The following is a 19,173-nucleotide window of genomic DNA, read 5'->3' as shown; positions in this document are numbered from 1 at the left end:
TTTGCTGTTATATAGCCAGCTGTTTTTGTAACAGACTGCTAATAAAATGACTCACTTGGTGTATTGCTATTATGTTCTACAGGTATGTATCACAAATTTGAAGTTTTGAAGAAATTTAATAAGAGATACCCCAAAATGATTTTAGTCATCAGACTACTTTTTTAAAAATATCAGATGAAGAGTGCCATTACTAACCCTATTGACGTTGACATAGTACATGTAAACAAGAATGTGTACATAGTACACGGATGCCCCACTCGCACTATCATTTTCTATGTTCAGTGGACCATGAAATTGGAGTCAAAACTTTAATTTGGGATTAAAATTAGAAAGATCATATCATAGGGAACGTGTGTACTAAGTTTCAAGTTGATGTAACTTTAACTTCATCAAAAACTACCTTGACCAAAAACTTTAACCTGAACTTCGCACTATCATTTTCTATGTTCAGTGGACCATGAAATTGGGGTCAAAACTATAATTTGGCATTAAAATTAGAAAGATCATATCATGGGGAACATGTGTACTAAGTTTCAAGTTGATTGGACTTCAACTTAATCAAAAACTACCTTGGCCAAAAACTTTAACCTGAAGTGAACGGACGGATAGAGGCACAGACCAGAAAATATAATGCCCCTCTACTATCGTAGGTAGGGCATAACAAAAACTACAATTGCATGAAAGACTAACTCATAAACAATAATTTTATTAGTATTATGTATAAAGTATAATTAGATATTGAAGTACAATTAATGTGACACAATAATATAAAATAGATTTAAATGGTAATATCATTTGCATTTAAATAAATGAAAACACAAGTATCTTTAAATTTAGTCAACATTTACAAATTCATCCTCTTAACTATTGACGTACATACAGTATAAACTGAAAGTCGCCATATTAATTACTGTGAACATTTAATGTTCTGTGACATTCCTAGAACTCCAATTTAAGACAAAAAAAATCTTTTTAATTGTAGAAAATATTGACCTGATCAATTTTTACATCTTTATTTGTTATTTTGTGTTGTATATCAAACAAAAACAATTTCAAAATAAAGAAAAACAAATATATTATTTAAATGGTAAGAAATTGATAAAAGAGGGGGACAGGACCTTTTTCTGGACGTCAGGATCGGGTGTTTTTAAGCATAGGATATCAGGATTAACCCTTTCAGGGTCCAGGATTTCTTTTTTTTTTTAATTTTGAGATGTCAAGATTTTTTTTTTTTAATTGGGGACCTCAGAATTCCATGTTTTTAAGCCTGGGATTTCAAGATCAGGACCACTCCAACCCCCCTCTATAAATATTATATTACATGCATAATAATTATATATTAGGGCTGATCCATAAATAGGATTCCACTACAATCTTCATCAATAGACAAAACCATATGGTATGAATACATTACATTCACAATGAACGCACACGTCATGCTTACAACCACAAAATATCAATTTATGCAAGGGCAAATAACCCAGTCATTATATACCAATCCTGTATGAAAATAATAATAAATTTATACTTCACAAAAAATCATAACATTAATATATATCTATCAAAATGAAAAACATGTGTCTGCAATCTGATATGATTAAACAGTTAAATGTTGGTATATGTGAACAAAAAAAATTTGTTCTTTGCAGTCGAAAACAACACCAGAATGTGGTGAAAATTTTAAAATATTCAAGTAAAATATGGCACATTTCTTATTCTTAAACAGGATATTTTCTTTGTATCTGCCTAAATTTTCCATATCAACATAAAATCTTTTTTTGTGTGATATTTTTGTAGCAGTAATAAATACTTTTTAGTGGTACGACACAGCATATAAAAATAACATCAGTCATTACTTATAGCCTCAGTCGTTACTTATAACAGATTCAGTTTCTGTATCATCCTCACAGACTTCATCTTCATCTTCGTTGTTCACTTGGCTTGCTATCAATTTTTCATAATCTAAATCATTAGGATTCTTTTTCAAATTACCTAGGTTTTTGTTTTGAAAGTTAAATGCAGATTCTGATCCACTTTTGATATCCTTCTGAACAAAACCGAAACGAGAAGAACTAGGACTAGCAGGACTGATGGGTGAACCTCCAGCTGGTTGTGGTGGACTGGAACTTCTGGCAGGGCTTGTATTTGGTCTTCCCCCTGAAGAGGATCTTTTAACAGCACCACCTAAAACAGGAATTTGAGTTCTGCGAGACGCATGAGTTTGAGGCATTTGACATTTCTGAAATGCCATTATACAATGCAAGTTTCCTCCAACTTTTTTAGTATTACGTTTTTGTAGTCCCTTTTCCAGCCGTCGTATGTCAACATAATCTGGATTAGTGCAATTAAGATCTACTGATATATCTTCCCATCTGCAAAAGAAAAAAAATGTGAAAGATCAGTTTTTCTATTTTTATGTTTAATGGTCCCAACATCTAATGGTTCATCTTAAGATCATTTTCCAACAGTTTCATACCTTTTAAAATTAAACTAATTTTCTTTGTATATTCCCTTGAAAGTTTGGTGAGATTAACAACATAGCTTTAAAGAAAATACAAATGTATTGTCCTTGAAAACAAATAGTGTTTGGTGCTATTGCATGTTGTAAATTTTCATCTCCACGTTTATCCCTTTTATAGAAAATTATGGGATCCATAAATTTAAAGCCTCACAAATCTAACATAAGTGCATATTCCAAAAGACTGAACATACCTATAAATATTGCTGAATATTTAGGTCACAGTAAACTTCAAAAATTTGTGAAAAGGTAGCACACTTAACATTAGTCATTTAAATTAGATCTTTTGTACAATTGAAAAGACAATTATTATCCTAATGTTACAGGTTATCACATAGAAGAGACAGTCAGACACATCAATTTCCTGGATGAACATTAGTCTTTTATCCTTAACTAACAATTGATGGACCTAAATTTAAATTCATTATATTCTTTTAAGTACTGACCGTTTACAATGTAAACATGGGTGTCGTCTACTAGGATCTCCTATTAATAGCCATGTGTTATAATCTTCCTGAGATAATTCACCACTGAAAAAAAAAAACAATAATTGATTAAGACTAAGAAATTGGCTTTCAACTGACTTTTTAACTGTCAGTACTCCTTGTTAATTAACTTGTTTGTAGACTTTTTGTTTATTGTTGTTTGAGCTGATGATTCAAGCCCTTTCCAACTGATTTAACGGCTAGTTACAATGGTGTGTTGTTAACATTATCCCAAGTCAGGAAAGGGTTGCTCATGAATAAAGTTTAACCCCACCACATGCTTTCAGAGTCATTATAACCTTTATACATATACAGTATGGAATTTGTTCATAGTTAAAGACTATTCACATCCACATCCTTCGATCTGTGGGTGATATTTTCTCATTGGCAATCTTTCCACACATTTCAATAAAATCACATTGAATCTGCTTTTATTAACGCAGTAGTATTATAAAGATATTTCACCTATAAGCCTGCTCAGCTTTTCATGGAGTATCTTCATAACCAATAGGACAGAATATATATAAAGGCGATGTAGATATGTTTACCTGTAGGCCTGTTCAGCTTTACATGGAGTATTTTCATAGCAATAGGACAGAAGATATATAAAGGTGATGTAGATATGTTCACCTGTAGGCTTGCTCAGCTTTACATGGAGTATCTTCATAGCCAATACGATAGAAGATATATAAAGGTGATGTAGATATTTTACCTGTAGGCTTGCTCAGCTTTACATGGAGTATTTTCATAGCAATAGGACAGAATATATATAAAGGTGATGTAGATATTTTACCTGTAGGCTTGTTCAGCTTTACATGGAGTATCTTCGTAACCAATAGGATAGAATATATATGAAGGTGATGTAGATATTTTACCTGTAGGCTTGTTCAGCTTTACATGGAGTATCTTCATAACCAATACGATAGAAGATATATGAAGGTGATGTAGATATTTTACCTGTAGGCTTGCTCAGCTTTACATGGAGTATCTTCGTAACCAAGAGGGCAGAAGTAATGATTTTGGCAGTGGTATATAAAGGCTATATTAGGATCCTCAAGACCTTTCTTTAATATGACTAGAGCTTCATCTGATGTTAATCCACTGGTTTTATTTTTACCCTGTGGCTTGTAAAGGTTAAAACACCTCCCTTTCACTTTGTAGTGGTCATTCAACTGTCTAAACCATCTGTAATGAATGTAAGATAGCAATATAATTGAGAAGCATATATCATTTACTTGTTTGAAATCAACTGATTTTTAAACTATTCTGGAAATTAAATGAGTGATCTATTGATCCACAGATACCCTTGATAGCAGAAAAAACTTTTTACTGTAAATGCCAAATATTTGGTCAATCAATATTAACATAATCATCCAGAAATATTTAAGATAATTAAGGGGCACAACTCTTAAACCATCGATATCAATCCCACCCAAATTAAACTTAACCTGTTTTCTATGGTCCAACACCTTATGAAGGATTTAGTGAGCAGTTCTTATCATCCAGAAACCAAAGGAGTAGGTTCAGTAAGAGCCCTTTTTGGCCCCAAAATATAGCAGTTTTAGAAAATTGTGAAAATGTAATCTTTCAGCTATATTTTGGAAAGTAAATGCTTCTGCTACATAAATATGAGCTGTTTTTGACAATACAATGCACAAATATCGCGTTCTAGAATCATTAAGTCATGCTAAATTACTGAAATCTTCAAAATTTTAGCCTTTTGGTTAATTTTTAGACGGTTTTCGTCTAAAATGAAAGTGGCCGCATTCGTGTTCATTCATAATATTGAAATGTAAGTTGTATTTAATAAAAATACAAAACATATATAAAGGTTGAGGATGAACACGGCCACTTTCATTTTTGACAAAAACTATCTGAAAAGTGACTTTTTTTGGCATATTTGATAGATTTTTCATATTTAAGCTTGAATCAGAGCGTTTTTAATTACTTAATCAGTTAAAATCTTTTGCATAAACAAATTGAATCAATTGAAATAGACACTTTAGTGTTTAAAAAGTGTCCAAAAACTTTCATTAGATGAACCTGAAATTTGAGGCCAAAATCAGCCCTTACCGGACCTACTCCTTTGTGACTTTAAAATAGGGACAGACAGGAAATGTGCACCATTATTTACTGAATTACTGAATAATGAAAAAAATATCCAATTTTCTTTATTATCTCCCCTTACCATGTATATACATATAAGCACAAACAATTATCATCATACTCTTTCACTGAAAAACTGAGGAAAGTTCAAAATTTTCATAATTTCCCTTTTAAAACCAATAATTTTCTCTCAATATATTCTATATTTCACAACTAAAAAGTATTTTAAATCACCGTCTTAAAAGTTGTCGTTTACTAAAGAAGGATTTTATTCCTGAAAACATTGGTTGGTCACTGTACTTTTATTTATAACTTTTTCATATTGTTATTCACTTTTTAGACACATATCTTATTTCCCTTATTTTACTCGTTGAGAAGCGACTGCATGTTTTCATATTGATTTGTTAACTTCTATTTCATCCAACATGTAAATACCTCATAAGAGTAATGTTTCCAGTAAATGGCCCAAATCTTATTTCACCAAACGGAGGTTTAAATCCCAAAAATAATAAAGCTTCTTCTTGAGTTATTGGTGAAAGGCTGTAAAACAAAATGTATAAGGAGTTGTTTTTTTTTATTATTTGACCCAAGATATATTCTTATATCATTATAAAAGCTAACAAATATATATTCATAGCTTCTTTTTCAAAGTAACTGGTAAATTCAATTAAGGAATGATAACATATTACTTCTGCTTTATGTTTGCATAATTTACTACCCAGCTATAATTGACAGTAAATAAAATTTTCATTTTAAAATAGCTGAATCAAAATCACAAACAAACTTTTGTTTTCTTCATGAAGGACTGAAAGGCAGCTATCCATGAAGAATTTCAAACAGAATAAATAAATTATAACATACATCACAATAAAATTTAAGCTCAAATTCCAAGTATATAATTCAATTATAGTATTATAGCTAGACCAATAATAACATGTATCCCAATGTATTATATATTAAATTAAAAAAAGACAACGTTTGTTGGACAAAATTAATAATTATATTGTGAATTCATACAAACCTTCCATGTCCTAAAGTACTAAAGAGGTAATTCCAACACGAAACAACAGACGAAATACCACATGATTTACTGTACTGGGGTCTGCTCATACAAATCCTAAATCAAAAAAGTTTATATCAAATAAATCACTTTAACATCATATAACAGCTTCAACCAGCTGAAGTAATATCATGGTGCAATGCAGACAATGTAAACTTTATAAACTTCAAAATTAAGAAGTGGGAATCTTTTTCTAGCATTATTCAAACTCTCTATTACTTTGATTTATCCATGATAGGAATTTAAATCTTTAAACAGGTACCCACTGGTTAAAAAAATTAACTCCAAAAATATTAGCAGAAATAAAGAGAGTAACAAGCACTGATTATATTTACTAAAAATATCATCATTTGCTGACTTCTTTTTATCAACATTTCAATTTTATTTGTTTTATTCTCACTAAAAATATAAATCTAGGAACTAACCATCTCTTTTGGTCCATGACTTTGCGAGCAGCAATTTGTGAGTATGTAGCAGTAACAGTAGGTGGAATATAATCTGTTAGTATATCTTCTCTCTCACTAGGCAATACTGTAAAACAACAATAGTCTAAACACATGCATATATTAAGGCAGTTTGCTGGTGGGATTCAATATGACAAGATTAATGAAATTTGTAACACATTTAAAACAGATTTTTATTAAGGGCTGTTCCAGAATTAAATATACTAGAACACACCCGCGAAATCGCGGGCATTCAGAGCGGAGTTAAAAGTATGTTAGGTGTTGTTAGAAGTTTTATACCTCCTCCTTTATTTCCAAAATTCCCAATTTTTGGTTTTCTATCAATTTCAATATGAACATACATTTAGTATGTTATGAACATTTAAGTAAGGAGCCTGTAGTTCAGTGGTTGTCGTTTGTTTGTGTGTTACACAGGCACGGTTCCCAACCCAAAGTAAAAGGGGGGGGGGGTTCCAACTATATGCTCCCATTCAAATGCATTGATCGGCCAATAAAAAGGGGGGTTCCAACCCCCGGAACCTCCCCCCCCCCCCTGGATTCGCCACTGTTACATATTTGTTTTTCGTTCCTTTTTTGTACATAAATAAGGCCGCTAGTTTTTTCGTTTGCATTGTTTTACATTGTCATTTCGGGGCCTTTTGAAGCTGAGTATGCGGTATGGGCTTTGCTCATTGTTGAAGGCCGTACGGTGACCTATAGTCGTTAATTTCTGTGTCATTTTGGTCTCTTGTGGAGAGTTGTCTCAACATGGCAATCATACCACATCTTTTTTTTTGTAATCAATGAATTTTGTAAAATATTTAATGAATGGAGAATTTCAGAAAAGGTATGAATAATTTTAGCGCTTATCTGTATATTACTATATAAATAAAGTGTATTTACTTTCAATTCTTAGTTTAGTAATCGATCCATGGTGGTCAATTGACATAGTATACAGACCCTCTCCATTTAATAAACTCTGAACAGAATTAAAATACACTTTATTCGTACTACTTGATGTTCTAAGTATACAGAAAAAAGCAAACCGGAAGTATAATCTGACTTAAAATTTCGTCCAATGACGGGACAATATCCGGATGCCTTTTTTCTCGTTTTTCTCCCAAAATAACTCAATCTGAATAATCATATGAATGGATGACAAATGCGACTATGCACTGTACATATAGGACACAGAGTCGTGTTGATTAATTTATTGTGGAAAGAAGAGAAGCGACACCAAAAATGAGGTCTTCTCGTTTAATAGTATAGATGAGAGGATTGGATTAGTTTTCTCATTGTTTTTACTACCTTTAAATTTGATCTCTACCACTTGAAACTTTATCCTGCACAGATTAGTTATAACCTTCAATAATTCAGTCGTCTTTTATGACAACAAGTATCGTAACTAAAATATAAGGGATGGAATGTGTGTTATTTCAAGAAATAATCTTTTATTTACAGTTCAGAATCTTGAGGCTTTATAGAACTATTGATAATTTATTGTTTCTACATCAAAATAAAAACTAAGTTATGTCATTGATGATATTTCAAATGTTGAGGACTTTAAATCATTATTAAATTCATTTGTTTAAAGTGCAATCCTGAATAATCATGAATAGATAAATCACCTGGCTTCTTCACAGATCTTTTAGATGTTATATCAGAGACATCAACGTCCCAAACTAAAGTATCTCCATTTAAATCTGGTGCCACTCTTATCAAATCAGGAACAGCCCCCACCTGATTGGTTAAGGACGATGTCATAGGTTTAACATTATTGTTGTTCTCACTCTTGGACTTATTCACATCCTTTTGCATTTGTGTGGAGTTATTTCCCTTGTTGGTATATACAACTTTGTTCAAAGTATCATCACTTTTGTTTTGTCTAACTTGACCAGTTGAATTTGTTCTATTAGTTTTCGTCCCCTGACCTGATAATGCAGTGTCATCTCCACTTGAACTGAGCCTGGAAGGACTAGAGCTTGAGTATCTAACTTTAGGTTGAGGAAGTTGTCGTCTGATATTTCTTAATTTCTCTTTTTGCAGTTTTGATGTTATTTCCAAAGATTTAATTCTGTCACCAGTAAAGGCAGATCCTACAAATATATCACAAATCACAAATCTCTAAAATGTAAATATAGATTGAATGACTGCAACAAGTGATTACGATATTTCTCATATCGAAACTTAACTTTAATATAAGTGTGAGGCTATCCAAGCTTTTTAAATAATTAAAAATTAATTGTTGAGAGCAGAATAATATTGCAAAACACAATTAATAGTTGTGGGATTTCTTCCTCTTATGATTTTAATGTTTCCTTTATAGAGATTTGAAGAAAGTTTTATCCTCCATATGCAACGTCATCAGACATGGTTGCCTTTTTTCATGACCTCATAATAGGAAACTTGAAAGAAACAGAAAATTTTACCTCATTATTAAATTTCGAACAAGTACAGATTTTTCACTACATGATATCAAGAAATGTGAAAATTAGAGAAGTGTCATGTAGCATAAGTATGCTTCACATGAAACCTCAAGTTTATAGTTCCTAAGAAAATGTGACCAAATTTTGTGGGTCAAAAGGATATCACAAGTTTAGCTATATAACATGAAAAACTTGAAACATATTTAAGAGTCAAATAAAAGGCATGCTTCCAAGAATATAGTCATATTTGTAACATGTGCTATAAATATCATCTAGGACAATATTATATAATGAACAAACTTACCTGTAATTTCTATAGGACAATATTATATAATGGACAAACTTACCTGTAATTTCTATAGGACAATATTATATAATGGACAAACTTACCTGTAATTTCTATAATTGTTCTACTTCTGTTTGTCACATTGCTATGTTGTAATGACTTTAATATATGGACAGAATTCTTATACCCATGTTTATTTTAAGAAGATTATTTTAGGATTAAGTTAAGTTTACCAACATTTATAGGTAGTATACAATAACTAACACAGAGATCCATAACTGGATTTAAAGCTTTTCCCTTCAACCTTAGATAATTTTACCAATTACTCAATGTATAGAAATAACTAATAACAGAATTTCCTGATTTTAATATATCTTTCATTATTTTTTAAAATCTAATTCTTATCTATGTTTTACTTTTTTACTAAAAAAAAAGGGTAGGTACCGTAGGGTCTCAAATCTGACTATTGTTCAATTTTCATTTAATTTCCTACACATAAGCAATAAGGAATTTTGCAGTATTCAAATACTACTCAAACCACAGGAGGAGGAATGATAAGAACCATCATTTGGTCAGGGAAATTGCAAAGATAGTAAACTCACTTAAGCCTTCAAAATTGTTATAAATGAACAGGCTAATTTAATCTGGACATTTTAGTGCAGAAAGAGATCACATGTTATGTTACTAAGAAGTCTGGAAATTTATTTATTTGATCTAAAATAGTAATTTCATACATAGTTTTTGGTCAAAATAAAAATAAATATGAGCAGCAGCTTTACCTAAAAAGATATTTTACACATAATAATATCCTTGTAAAACATATTTTTGGTGAAAACGTGTTGCTCATATTCAAAATTAATGACAAGACCTCAATGAGGCTATTTGTTGTCAATTCATGAGGTTTAGCACTAAATGTAAGTTTGAGGCTCTAATGCCAATATGTAAGACAAAATCCAAAAATGTGATGTCTTCTAAATATATGATGGGTTTATTTGTCACAGTTAAAATAATTTAGGATTTTTTGAAATTCAAGGAGCTTAAAAAAGTGGCCCTGTCATACCTTTAATATGAGTTTTGTAATATTTAAAACTAAATTAACTAATATTTTACCTATATTGACTTGCTGTAATATTTTGGCTGCATCAAAAGCAGCCTGGTAATCCTGTCTTGTCACATGGTTTAGTAGTTCTTCCACTTCAGTCACAAGCTTGGAAACAATGGATACATCAATCAGTGTGGGAGGACGCTACATAATATAACAATAACATAAATATTAATAGGAATTAATGGAGGAATGATTTAAAGCAATGCTCTAGTCTTCAAGCATTTGGTTCAGTTTCCATACTAATGGTTTACTTTTATAAATTATGACTTGCATAGAGAGTTGTCTCATAGGTACTCAGACCACTTAGGGACGACATCAAAAGTTCAATGTAGGATAAAAAACTTAATTCACATAGTTTTTTCACTGACGACCCCCCCCCCCATATCTGACACTATCAGTCTAATGCCTTCCATATGGAGGATCCTTGACAATCTTCTAGTCAAGAGTACCCCCCCACCCCTCTCTTAACTTAATTTGGGAAAAATTGATTTACCAATAGGGATATATGTAAAAATCGATTTTAGATATACAAAACTTGCAGAATTTTAACCCCCCCACCCCCAAACTATTTGATTTAAGTTTTTTATCCTACATCAATCTTTTGATGTCGTCCCTAATATATTTCTTTTATCTGTATATAAATATTGTTTCCATCAGTATTTTCTAAATTTGTGTATACATGAAAACCAGTTTCTTTTTTGTGTACATAAAAACTAGTTCCTTATATGTGTACCTTTGCTTCCAATAATTATAAAATTATAAAATTGGAAATATTGGTATCTATTGGCATGCATATTTAGATCTTTGTCATGGAAACACTACATACTAATTGGTTTACCTTTTCATTGAATTCATCTGCATCATAGAATTCATCATCGCTATCCTCCTCTTCATTATCCGTGTCCTCCTGATGATCATCGTCTTCATAATCCTTCAGATTGAGAGGTTCAATGATCTCTATTTTACCTTCATACTGCTGCAGTAAACTATCTGTGGAGTTGGAATTACCCATGTCAGTCTGTACAAAATATAACTAGAGGCTCTCAAGAGCCTGTATCGCTCACCTGATTCTACTTGGGTTTTTGAAATCATATGAAAAAATATAAAATTTGGCTAAAAGTGACAACACAACCTCATTGATAAGGAAAAGAACATGTTTAATTTCATTCAAAAGTCCCCCACTGGCGGCCATCTTGGATGGCGGATCGGCTACAAAGTAACAACACTTGGTCAGCACCTCATAAGGAACATTCATGCCATGTTTGGTTTTATTCCATTCAGTGGTTCTTTAAAAGAAGTCATTTGTATGCATTTCCCATAGGGTCCTATGTTAAACTAAGTCCCCTGCTGGCGGCCATCTTGGATGATGGATCTGCTACAAAGTAACAACACTTGGTCAGCACCTCATAAGGAACATTCATGCAATGTTTAGTTTTATTCCATTCAGTGGTTCTCTAAAAGAAGTCATTTGTATGCATTTCCAATAGGGTCCTATGTTAAACTAAGTCCCTGCTGGCGGCCATCTTGGATAATGGATCGGCTACAAAGTAACAACACTTGGTCAGCACCACATTAGGAACATTCATGCCATGTTTGATTTCATTCCATTCAGTGGTTCTCTAAAAGAAGTCATTTGTATGCATTTCCCATAGGGTCCTATGTTAAACTAAGTCCCATGCTGGCGGCCATCTTGGATGATGGATGGGCTACAAAGAAACAACACATGGTCAGCACGGCATAAGGAACATTCATGCAATGTTTGGTTTCATTCGATTCAGTTGTTCTCTAAAAGAAGTCATTTGTATGCATTTCCCATAGGGTCCTATGTTAAACTAAGTCCCCCGCTGGCGTCCATCTTGGATAATGGATCGGCTACAAAGTAACAACACTTGGTCAGCACCACATTAGGAACATTCATGCCATGTTTGATTTCATTCCATTCAGTGGTTCTCTAAAAGAAGTCATTTGTATGCATTTCCCATAGGGTCCTATGTTAAACTAAGTCCCCCGCTGGCGGCCATCTTGGATGATGGATTGGCTACAAAGTAACAACACTTGGTCAGCACTCCATAAGGAACATTCATGCTATGTTTGGTTTCATTCCATTTAGTGGTTCTCTAGAAGAAGTCATTTGTATGCATTTCCTATAGGGTCCTATGTTAAACTAAATCCCCCGCTGGCGGCCATCTTGGATGATGGATCGGCTACAAAGTAACAACACTTGGTCAGCACTCCACAAGGAACATTCATGCTATGTTTGGTTTCATTCCATTTAGTGGTTCTCTAGAAGAAGTCATTTGTATGCATTTCCCATAGGGTCCTATGTTAAACTAAGTCCCCCGCTGGCGGCCATCTTGGATGATGGATCGGCTACAAAGTAACAACACTTGATCAGCACCCCATAAGGAACAGTCATGCTATGTTTGGTTTTATTCCATTCAGTGGTTCTCTAAAAGAAGTCATTTGTATGCATTTCCCATAGGGTCCTATGTTAAACTAAGTTCCCGGCTGGCGGCCATCTTTGATGATGGATCGGCAACAAAGTAACAACACTTGGTCAGCACCTCATAAGGAACATTCATGCCATGTTTGGTTTCATTCCATTCAGTGGTTCTCTAGAGGAAGTCATTTGTATGCATTTCCCATAGGGTCCTATGTTAAACTAAGTCCCCCGCTGGCGGCCATCTTGGATGATGGATCGGCAACAAAGTAACAACACTTGGTCAGCACCTCATAAGGAACATTCATGCCATGTTTGGTTTCATTCAATTCAGTGGTTCTCTAAAATAAGTCATTTGTATGCATTTCCCATAGGGTCCTATGTTAAACTAAGTCCCCTGCTGGCAGCCATCTTGGATGATGGATCGGCTACAAAGTAACAACACTTGGTCAGCACTCCATAAGGAACATTCATGCTATGTTTGGTTTTATTCCATTCAGTGGTTCTCTAAAAGAAGTCATTTGTATGCATTTCCCATAGGGTCCTATGTTAAACTAAGTCCCCGGCTAGCAGCCATCTTGGATGATGGATCGGCAACAAAGTAACAACACTTGGTCAGTACCTCATAAGGAACATTCATGCCATTTTTGGTTTCATTCCATTCAGTGGTTCTCTAAAAGAAGTCATTTGTATGCATTTCCCATAGGGTCCTATGTTAAACTAAGTCCCCCGCTGGCGGCCATCTTGGATGATGGATCGGCTACAAAGTAACAACACTTGGTCAGCACCTCATAAGGAACATTCATGCCATGTTTGGTTCCATTCCATTCAGTGGTTCTCTAGAAGAAGTTCAAAATGTAAATTGTTAACGACGACGACGACGGACGACGACGACGGACGACGACGGACGACGGACGCCAAGTGGTGAGAAAAGCTCACTTGGCCCTTCGGGCCAGGTGAGCTAAAAAGTTAAAATGAAAATATAATAATTACGCATGTCAGTCCAGTGACGGATCCAAAAGGGGAGTTGGAACCCCACTTTTTTTTTTACTATCCATGCATTTGAATGGGGACATATGGTAAGACACCCCCTCCCCCCTTGTTATCCTGGGTTGGAAACCCCCTTGAAAATAGTTGGATCTGCCCCTGCAGTCTGTATAAAATATAATAAATTCCCATGGCAGCCTAAAAATATAATAAGTTGAAATGAAAATATAAGTCACTAATATCTTTTCTCTGAAATAAGCTGATAGTTTGATTTCATATTTACATGACCTTGTGCCACCATAGACTGGTACAACTTGTTGATAGAACATTTTTGTAGAATGCAGTACACTTTAAAATAAATATCATATAAATTTTCTCAAACTAAACAAAAATGCCATATTTTATTTGACTGAAAGGTCACAACTTTAAAATACATGTTTTAATGAAAATTGCATAAAATTCTTTTAACTAAAACTACCCACTTCTCCCACCCCTGTTATTTACCCAAAAGCCTACCTCGTCAACCTCCTTTATACAAGCCAAACCACATGCCATAGTATAAACCAGAAGGTTTTATAACAGTTCTTTTTCTTACTATAAACATGTACATAAAATGACTAATTCTACCAAGCTGACACTGAGTCAACATCTGTTGACAGAATTATATGTATGGAAGAATGTGATAGATGGGTTTTATTCAGATATTACTTATTCTGATCAAACATGTACTCATCAATAAATACATGTAGTTTTTTATCAATTAAAAAATATCAATGTTTCAAAATATTTAATGTTTGTTTCTTTGAATTTTAGGGACACTTTCCAAGGTTTTAATAGCACCTTTTTTTCATTTTAGCTCTTTGAAATCACATTTATCTTCAAATTCTTGAAAATCAGATAAAAAAAAATACAATTTCAATTACCTTTTCTAAAGGATACATATTTCTTAATATGTTAGAACAAATTTTCTTGTAAAAACTGTAGCATTGAAGTAGGGATTGTTAATCCCATGTATGGGCCCCATAATTTTCGAAAACTATTTTTAGTCAGATACCAACAAGAAATCATTTTTTGCATGAAAATATAAAATGGTCTCATCAAAATCTCACCAATAAGTACTTTTATACTTTACCAATATGAGTCACTGTCACCTTCAAACGTATTGAAATCAAATTTCAAAGTTACCATTATCTTTAATAACCTGAGATATACAGACCAACTTCAGACATTGCAGACATTTAAACAGAAATGACTTTATTGTCACAAAAAAATGTATTAGGTAAGATGTGGTGCAGTTGCCTTATTTTCAGAGACCCATCTAAAATGACTCTATAAACATAGAAAAGCCTCATTTTTCACATTTTTTCTAAAACAAATCATCATTCTGAATCAGTTACCTGCCCTCTCATGTTATTTGAAGCTACATAAATGATAAATGAACTTTTTACAAGTATCAAACTGATCTTTGACTTTTGAGGGCTCAAGCCCCACTTTTTCCCAAATCCCATGATCTGCATCTTTCATTTCTGATCAAGATATGTATAAGGAATAATGGGTTAACTGATAATATAGTAACAATACAGGCTGAAAAAAGGATACTTAAGTGTCCCAAAGTACACTATCAAACTACTGTACAGTGTTTTGTTATTTAATACTCTACAAAACTAAACTAAAGATTTTTAAATATATGTACTAATTTTTTATGTCAAAATACCCATTAAAATTTGACAACTTGTATACAAAAGTAAACAATAGTAAACACAAGGAGGGTTGAAATATTAAAACCAAAGGTGTCAGGTAATTCATGCTTACCAAGTGGCCATAAACTTACTTCATGGGTGGTTGATCTGATTGTAAATATTTTTATGTTCAATTCAAAATTTAAAGGCTCTTAATTCTATTCATGCTACAACTTTTCAACTAACAAGTGTAGCATAAACACATTTGTTTTTTATTTAAAAATAAATCTGTTAAACTATTTAAAAAATTCATCAATTCATTCCTAGGTCAGATGCAGGTCTTGAGTTTTCTAAAGTTATTCTACTCCAGATATGTAAATTTCTAATGAACTGCAATTATAAACTATACTTTTTTATATTGATACATTTTTAACCAATGCATTGCTTTGGGTCTAGTAAATATAGAGAATAAAATAAGCATCTCTTTTTGCAGAGATTCAAAGACTGTTTACCTTACAACTGTACTTTTCGTACAGGTATCGTAGTCCGTGAAGAGATTTACTGTTCTTCATTCATTATTGTAGGCACATGACATTTTCCTGTATGGATACATCTGCAAAGAAACTTTGGCACTTCAAATTACATTGTTGATTAAGAATATAAATCTTTTTATTCTATAGTATAATAGGACCATTATAACAAAAAATCAATTTAATGAAAAAGTATACAACCTGAATTTTGTTTTTAAGCATTATCAGCATGTTATCATTAAAACGACAGAATACCAAATACCGAAACATTAACCTGAAATAAATTATATTTAAAATATATATCATGGTTAAAACATACATATATATTCTGAGTAGATTGACAATTTTCATGCACACAATTACTTATCAGATCAATTTTAAATACTTGGTCGCAATTGATTATTTGTTTTTTAACTTGATAACATGTTTATATGGTTGTCACATTTGCAAAATGTAACATTTCCAAAATGTTAATCAACCATTAATCTTATTTATGTATAGTTATATAACTAGTAAGTTCTTCATGTTTCTAAAGCAAATTTCTTAAAAAAAAAAAAAATGCACTCAAATGTTCCTGCCTTAGAAGAAACAGGTGAAAAGCAAACATTTGGATCTAAATACAAAACTATAGACTTGTAAAGGTTAATTACTCCCATGCTGTAGTCTCAAAAAGAAGCATATCAATACATGACTTTTTTTTACATTTTTTTAACTTAAAATTATTACAGTTTGAATTTTCTTTTAAAGTATTACAAGGAATATGCTTGTGCTATGCTAAAAAGTATATTATTTAAAGATCTCATTCTAGAAGAATTTGGTAACTCATGAAGTCTGAATAACAATTCTTAAACCTTGAAATGAGAATACTTCATGATTTTGGATTATCAAGAATTTAGAGAATTTACTTGTTTTATATACTTGAAAAAAGTGTGGGAAATTAACTTTGAAACCTGTGTTCAGCTTGTACTGAATTTCATTCAATGACATCCACAGGCATAAGATACTGCTGAAATACTATCAAAGCTTTTTTATGTGATTGCAGTTTTTTAAACAACTAAAGGATGTTATAATTGGCAAATTTATAATACTTTTTCATTTTCAAATTCAGGGACCAATTTGCCTCAATTTGTACGACCTCTTTCTTTACCAGAGTAATTCAAGAAAGAAAAGCAGTTCATTGTTAATCAAATTTGATGAAATTTGTGGTAAAGTAAATTCAAAGATTGCAATGGTCAAATACTAGTATTAAATATAAAGTCAAGAAACATTAAAACAGTTGTTTCACTTACTTTCATTTCAAATACAAACACATTGAACATTAAACATTAAACTTTTTTCTTCCAATATACATGGATATTTATCATTTCCTCACTATCTGTGACTTAAAGGATTATTATTACTAGCTTTTAAGTTCCAAGTTTAATATCAATGCTAACCCAGTAGAAAATGAAAAATAAATCCCAAAATATTTAAATTTGAAACATTCACTACTACAGAAACATTATTCATGTCATTAAATATGCAAATTCTGGATGAAATCTGACAGCTCAGGTGAAAAAGGAACATAAAAAGTGCAAATAAGGCAAAAATACTGACCTTATTAAAATTTGATAAACAAACTGTAAGCAAGCTGTTACAGAAATGATAGTATCTGAGTATACTATTTAAATTATCAAGTTAATTGATACAATGTACATTAAAGATCTTACAAAATATCCATTCTATCCAATATTTACACGCTATATAGTATTTCTTCCCACAATATAAACATCAGTAATCATATTCCTATATTGATATAGGTACAAAAGCTACTTAATAGAGTATTAAACATAAGTAAACAAAGTTTCCAGATTTTCAATACCTGTAGAATGTCCTAATAGTTTAATAAGGTGTTAACAAAGTTTTTGTGTTACCTGATAGTGATATAAACATCATGAATGTCATCCAACAACTATTGTTTACATGTTTATTATTTCATATGCTTACTGAAGGTGGATTACATGCAAAAAAGATTTAAACTGAAAATACAAATTTATAGTCTATTTCTTCTTTACCTACATAGATCAATACTTATATGGGTCATTTTCATAATCATCTACCAAAGCTTCTTTTTCTTCTTGCTCACACTGACTTTTAACTTCTAACACCATATTTAGTTGAAATATGAGGTGTTTAATACACACAAACCTAAAAAAGATTTCAAATATATAAACTTATTACTGATGATATCGTGCAATACCCCTTAATTAAAAATTCAGTTACCATGATAAAGAACTAGATGTTCAAGCATGTATAAAGTCCTTTATTTTATATGTGTAGATGTTCTGGACCATATGAGTATTTGGACCAAATGGGTATATACTCATATGGTCTGACTGTACGCGTATGGTTTGGGTAATTAACACTCTGTTACAGTTTACTTTTAATACTTCTAAACATTTCATATGGTATAACCGTTCATTAAAAAGACGCTTTCATATAGTTAATTTTATTATTACATTATAATAAAAAAAACAAGCTAATTAAAAATAAGAAGTTTCACATGGTTAATTTTACTTAATTGTCAAATTTATAGTTAAAGCATTTTATACCGATAGTCATTAGTAGTCATTACCAATTTCTTAATGAACTCCCTGGAAAGTAACATAGTTTATTTAAGTTGTCTTGTGAATATGGTGTATTGCAGTCATTTTACGATATTTGAGATCTAGAGCTTCTTAAAAACACCGTAGACATCAGAATGGCAAAAGACATCAGTATCACTGTACGCAGCTGCAAAAAGGCTACATTTTCACTCGCAAACAAAAGGTGTAAATGAAAAGGATTGTGCACAAATTTCTTGCAAATGCAAACTAGAGGCTCTCAAGAGCCTGTGTCGCTCACCTGTTACTGTATTCACTGATGTCGGCCATCCTGGTTGGTAGGCGGGGTCATTAGACACTTTTTAAAAATAGATACCCTAGTAATGATTGTGGCCAAGTTTGGTTAAATTTGGCCCATAGTTTTAGAAAAGAAGATTTTTGTACAAGTTACAAAAATGACGAAAAGTTGTTCAATATTGACTATAAAGGACAATAACTCCTTAAGGGGTTCTCTGACAATTTTGGT

The 19,173-nt window shown here is 32.1% G+C and overlaps 1 protein-coding gene across 7 annotated transcripts; it reads right to left on the bottom strand.

Annotated features, from left to right (window-relative positions):
• Positions 1–690: 690 nt before the first annotated feature.
• LOC143066979 (uncharacterized) lies at positions 691–18,255 on the bottom strand. 7 transcript variants are annotated; one of them, XM_076239871.1, is made up of 11 exons: positions 18,124–18,255; positions 16,048–16,148; positions 11,268–11,447; positions 10,435–10,570; positions 8,241–8,708; positions 6,595–6,700; positions 6,131–6,226; positions 5,545–5,649; positions 3,961–4,188; positions 2,965–3,048; positions 691–2,372 (listed from the first exon to the last, which is right to left on the bottom strand). In XM_076239871.1, exons 2-11 carry the CDS (start codon positions 16,105–16,107, stop codon positions 1,865–1,867), a joined length of 1,971 nt encoding a protein of 656 aa, XP_076095986.1. In that variant the 5' UTR covers positions 16,108–16,148; positions 18,124–18,255; the 3' UTR covers positions 691–1,864. The 7 variants fall into 7 exon arrangements, with proteins under 7 accessions (XP_076095986.1, XP_076095988.1, XP_076095987.1 ...); XM_076239873.1 differs by having other exon boundaries at positions 18,120–18,249; XM_076239872.1 differs by lacking the exon at positions 18,124–18,255 and adding an exon at positions 17,979–18,086.
• Positions 18,256–19,173: the final 918 nt, after the last annotated feature.

This window comes from Mytilus galloprovincialis, chromosome 3 (assembly GCF_965363235.1).
Source record: "Mytilus galloprovincialis chromosome 3, xbMytGall1.hap1.1, whole genome shotgun sequence".
NCBI lineage: Eukaryota > Metazoa > Mollusca > Bivalvia > Mytilida > Mytilidae > Mytilus > Mytilus galloprovincialis.
This window is presented reverse-complemented; position numbering and strand designations above follow the sequence as displayed.

Coding starts and splice junctions, on each gene's coding strand:
- LOC143066979 (XM_076239871.1), bottom strand. CDS start 16,107: ATGAAGAACAGTAAATCTCTTCACGGACTACGATACCTGTACGAAAAG. Junction 11,448..16,047: donor ACGAAAAGTACAGTTGTAAG/GTAAACAGTCTT, acceptor TATTTTGTACAG/ACTGACATGGGTAATTCCAA. Junction 5,650..6,130: donor AGTACTTTAGGACATGGAAG/GTTTGTATGAAT, acceptor TTTGTTTTACAG/CCTTTCACCAATAACTCAAG.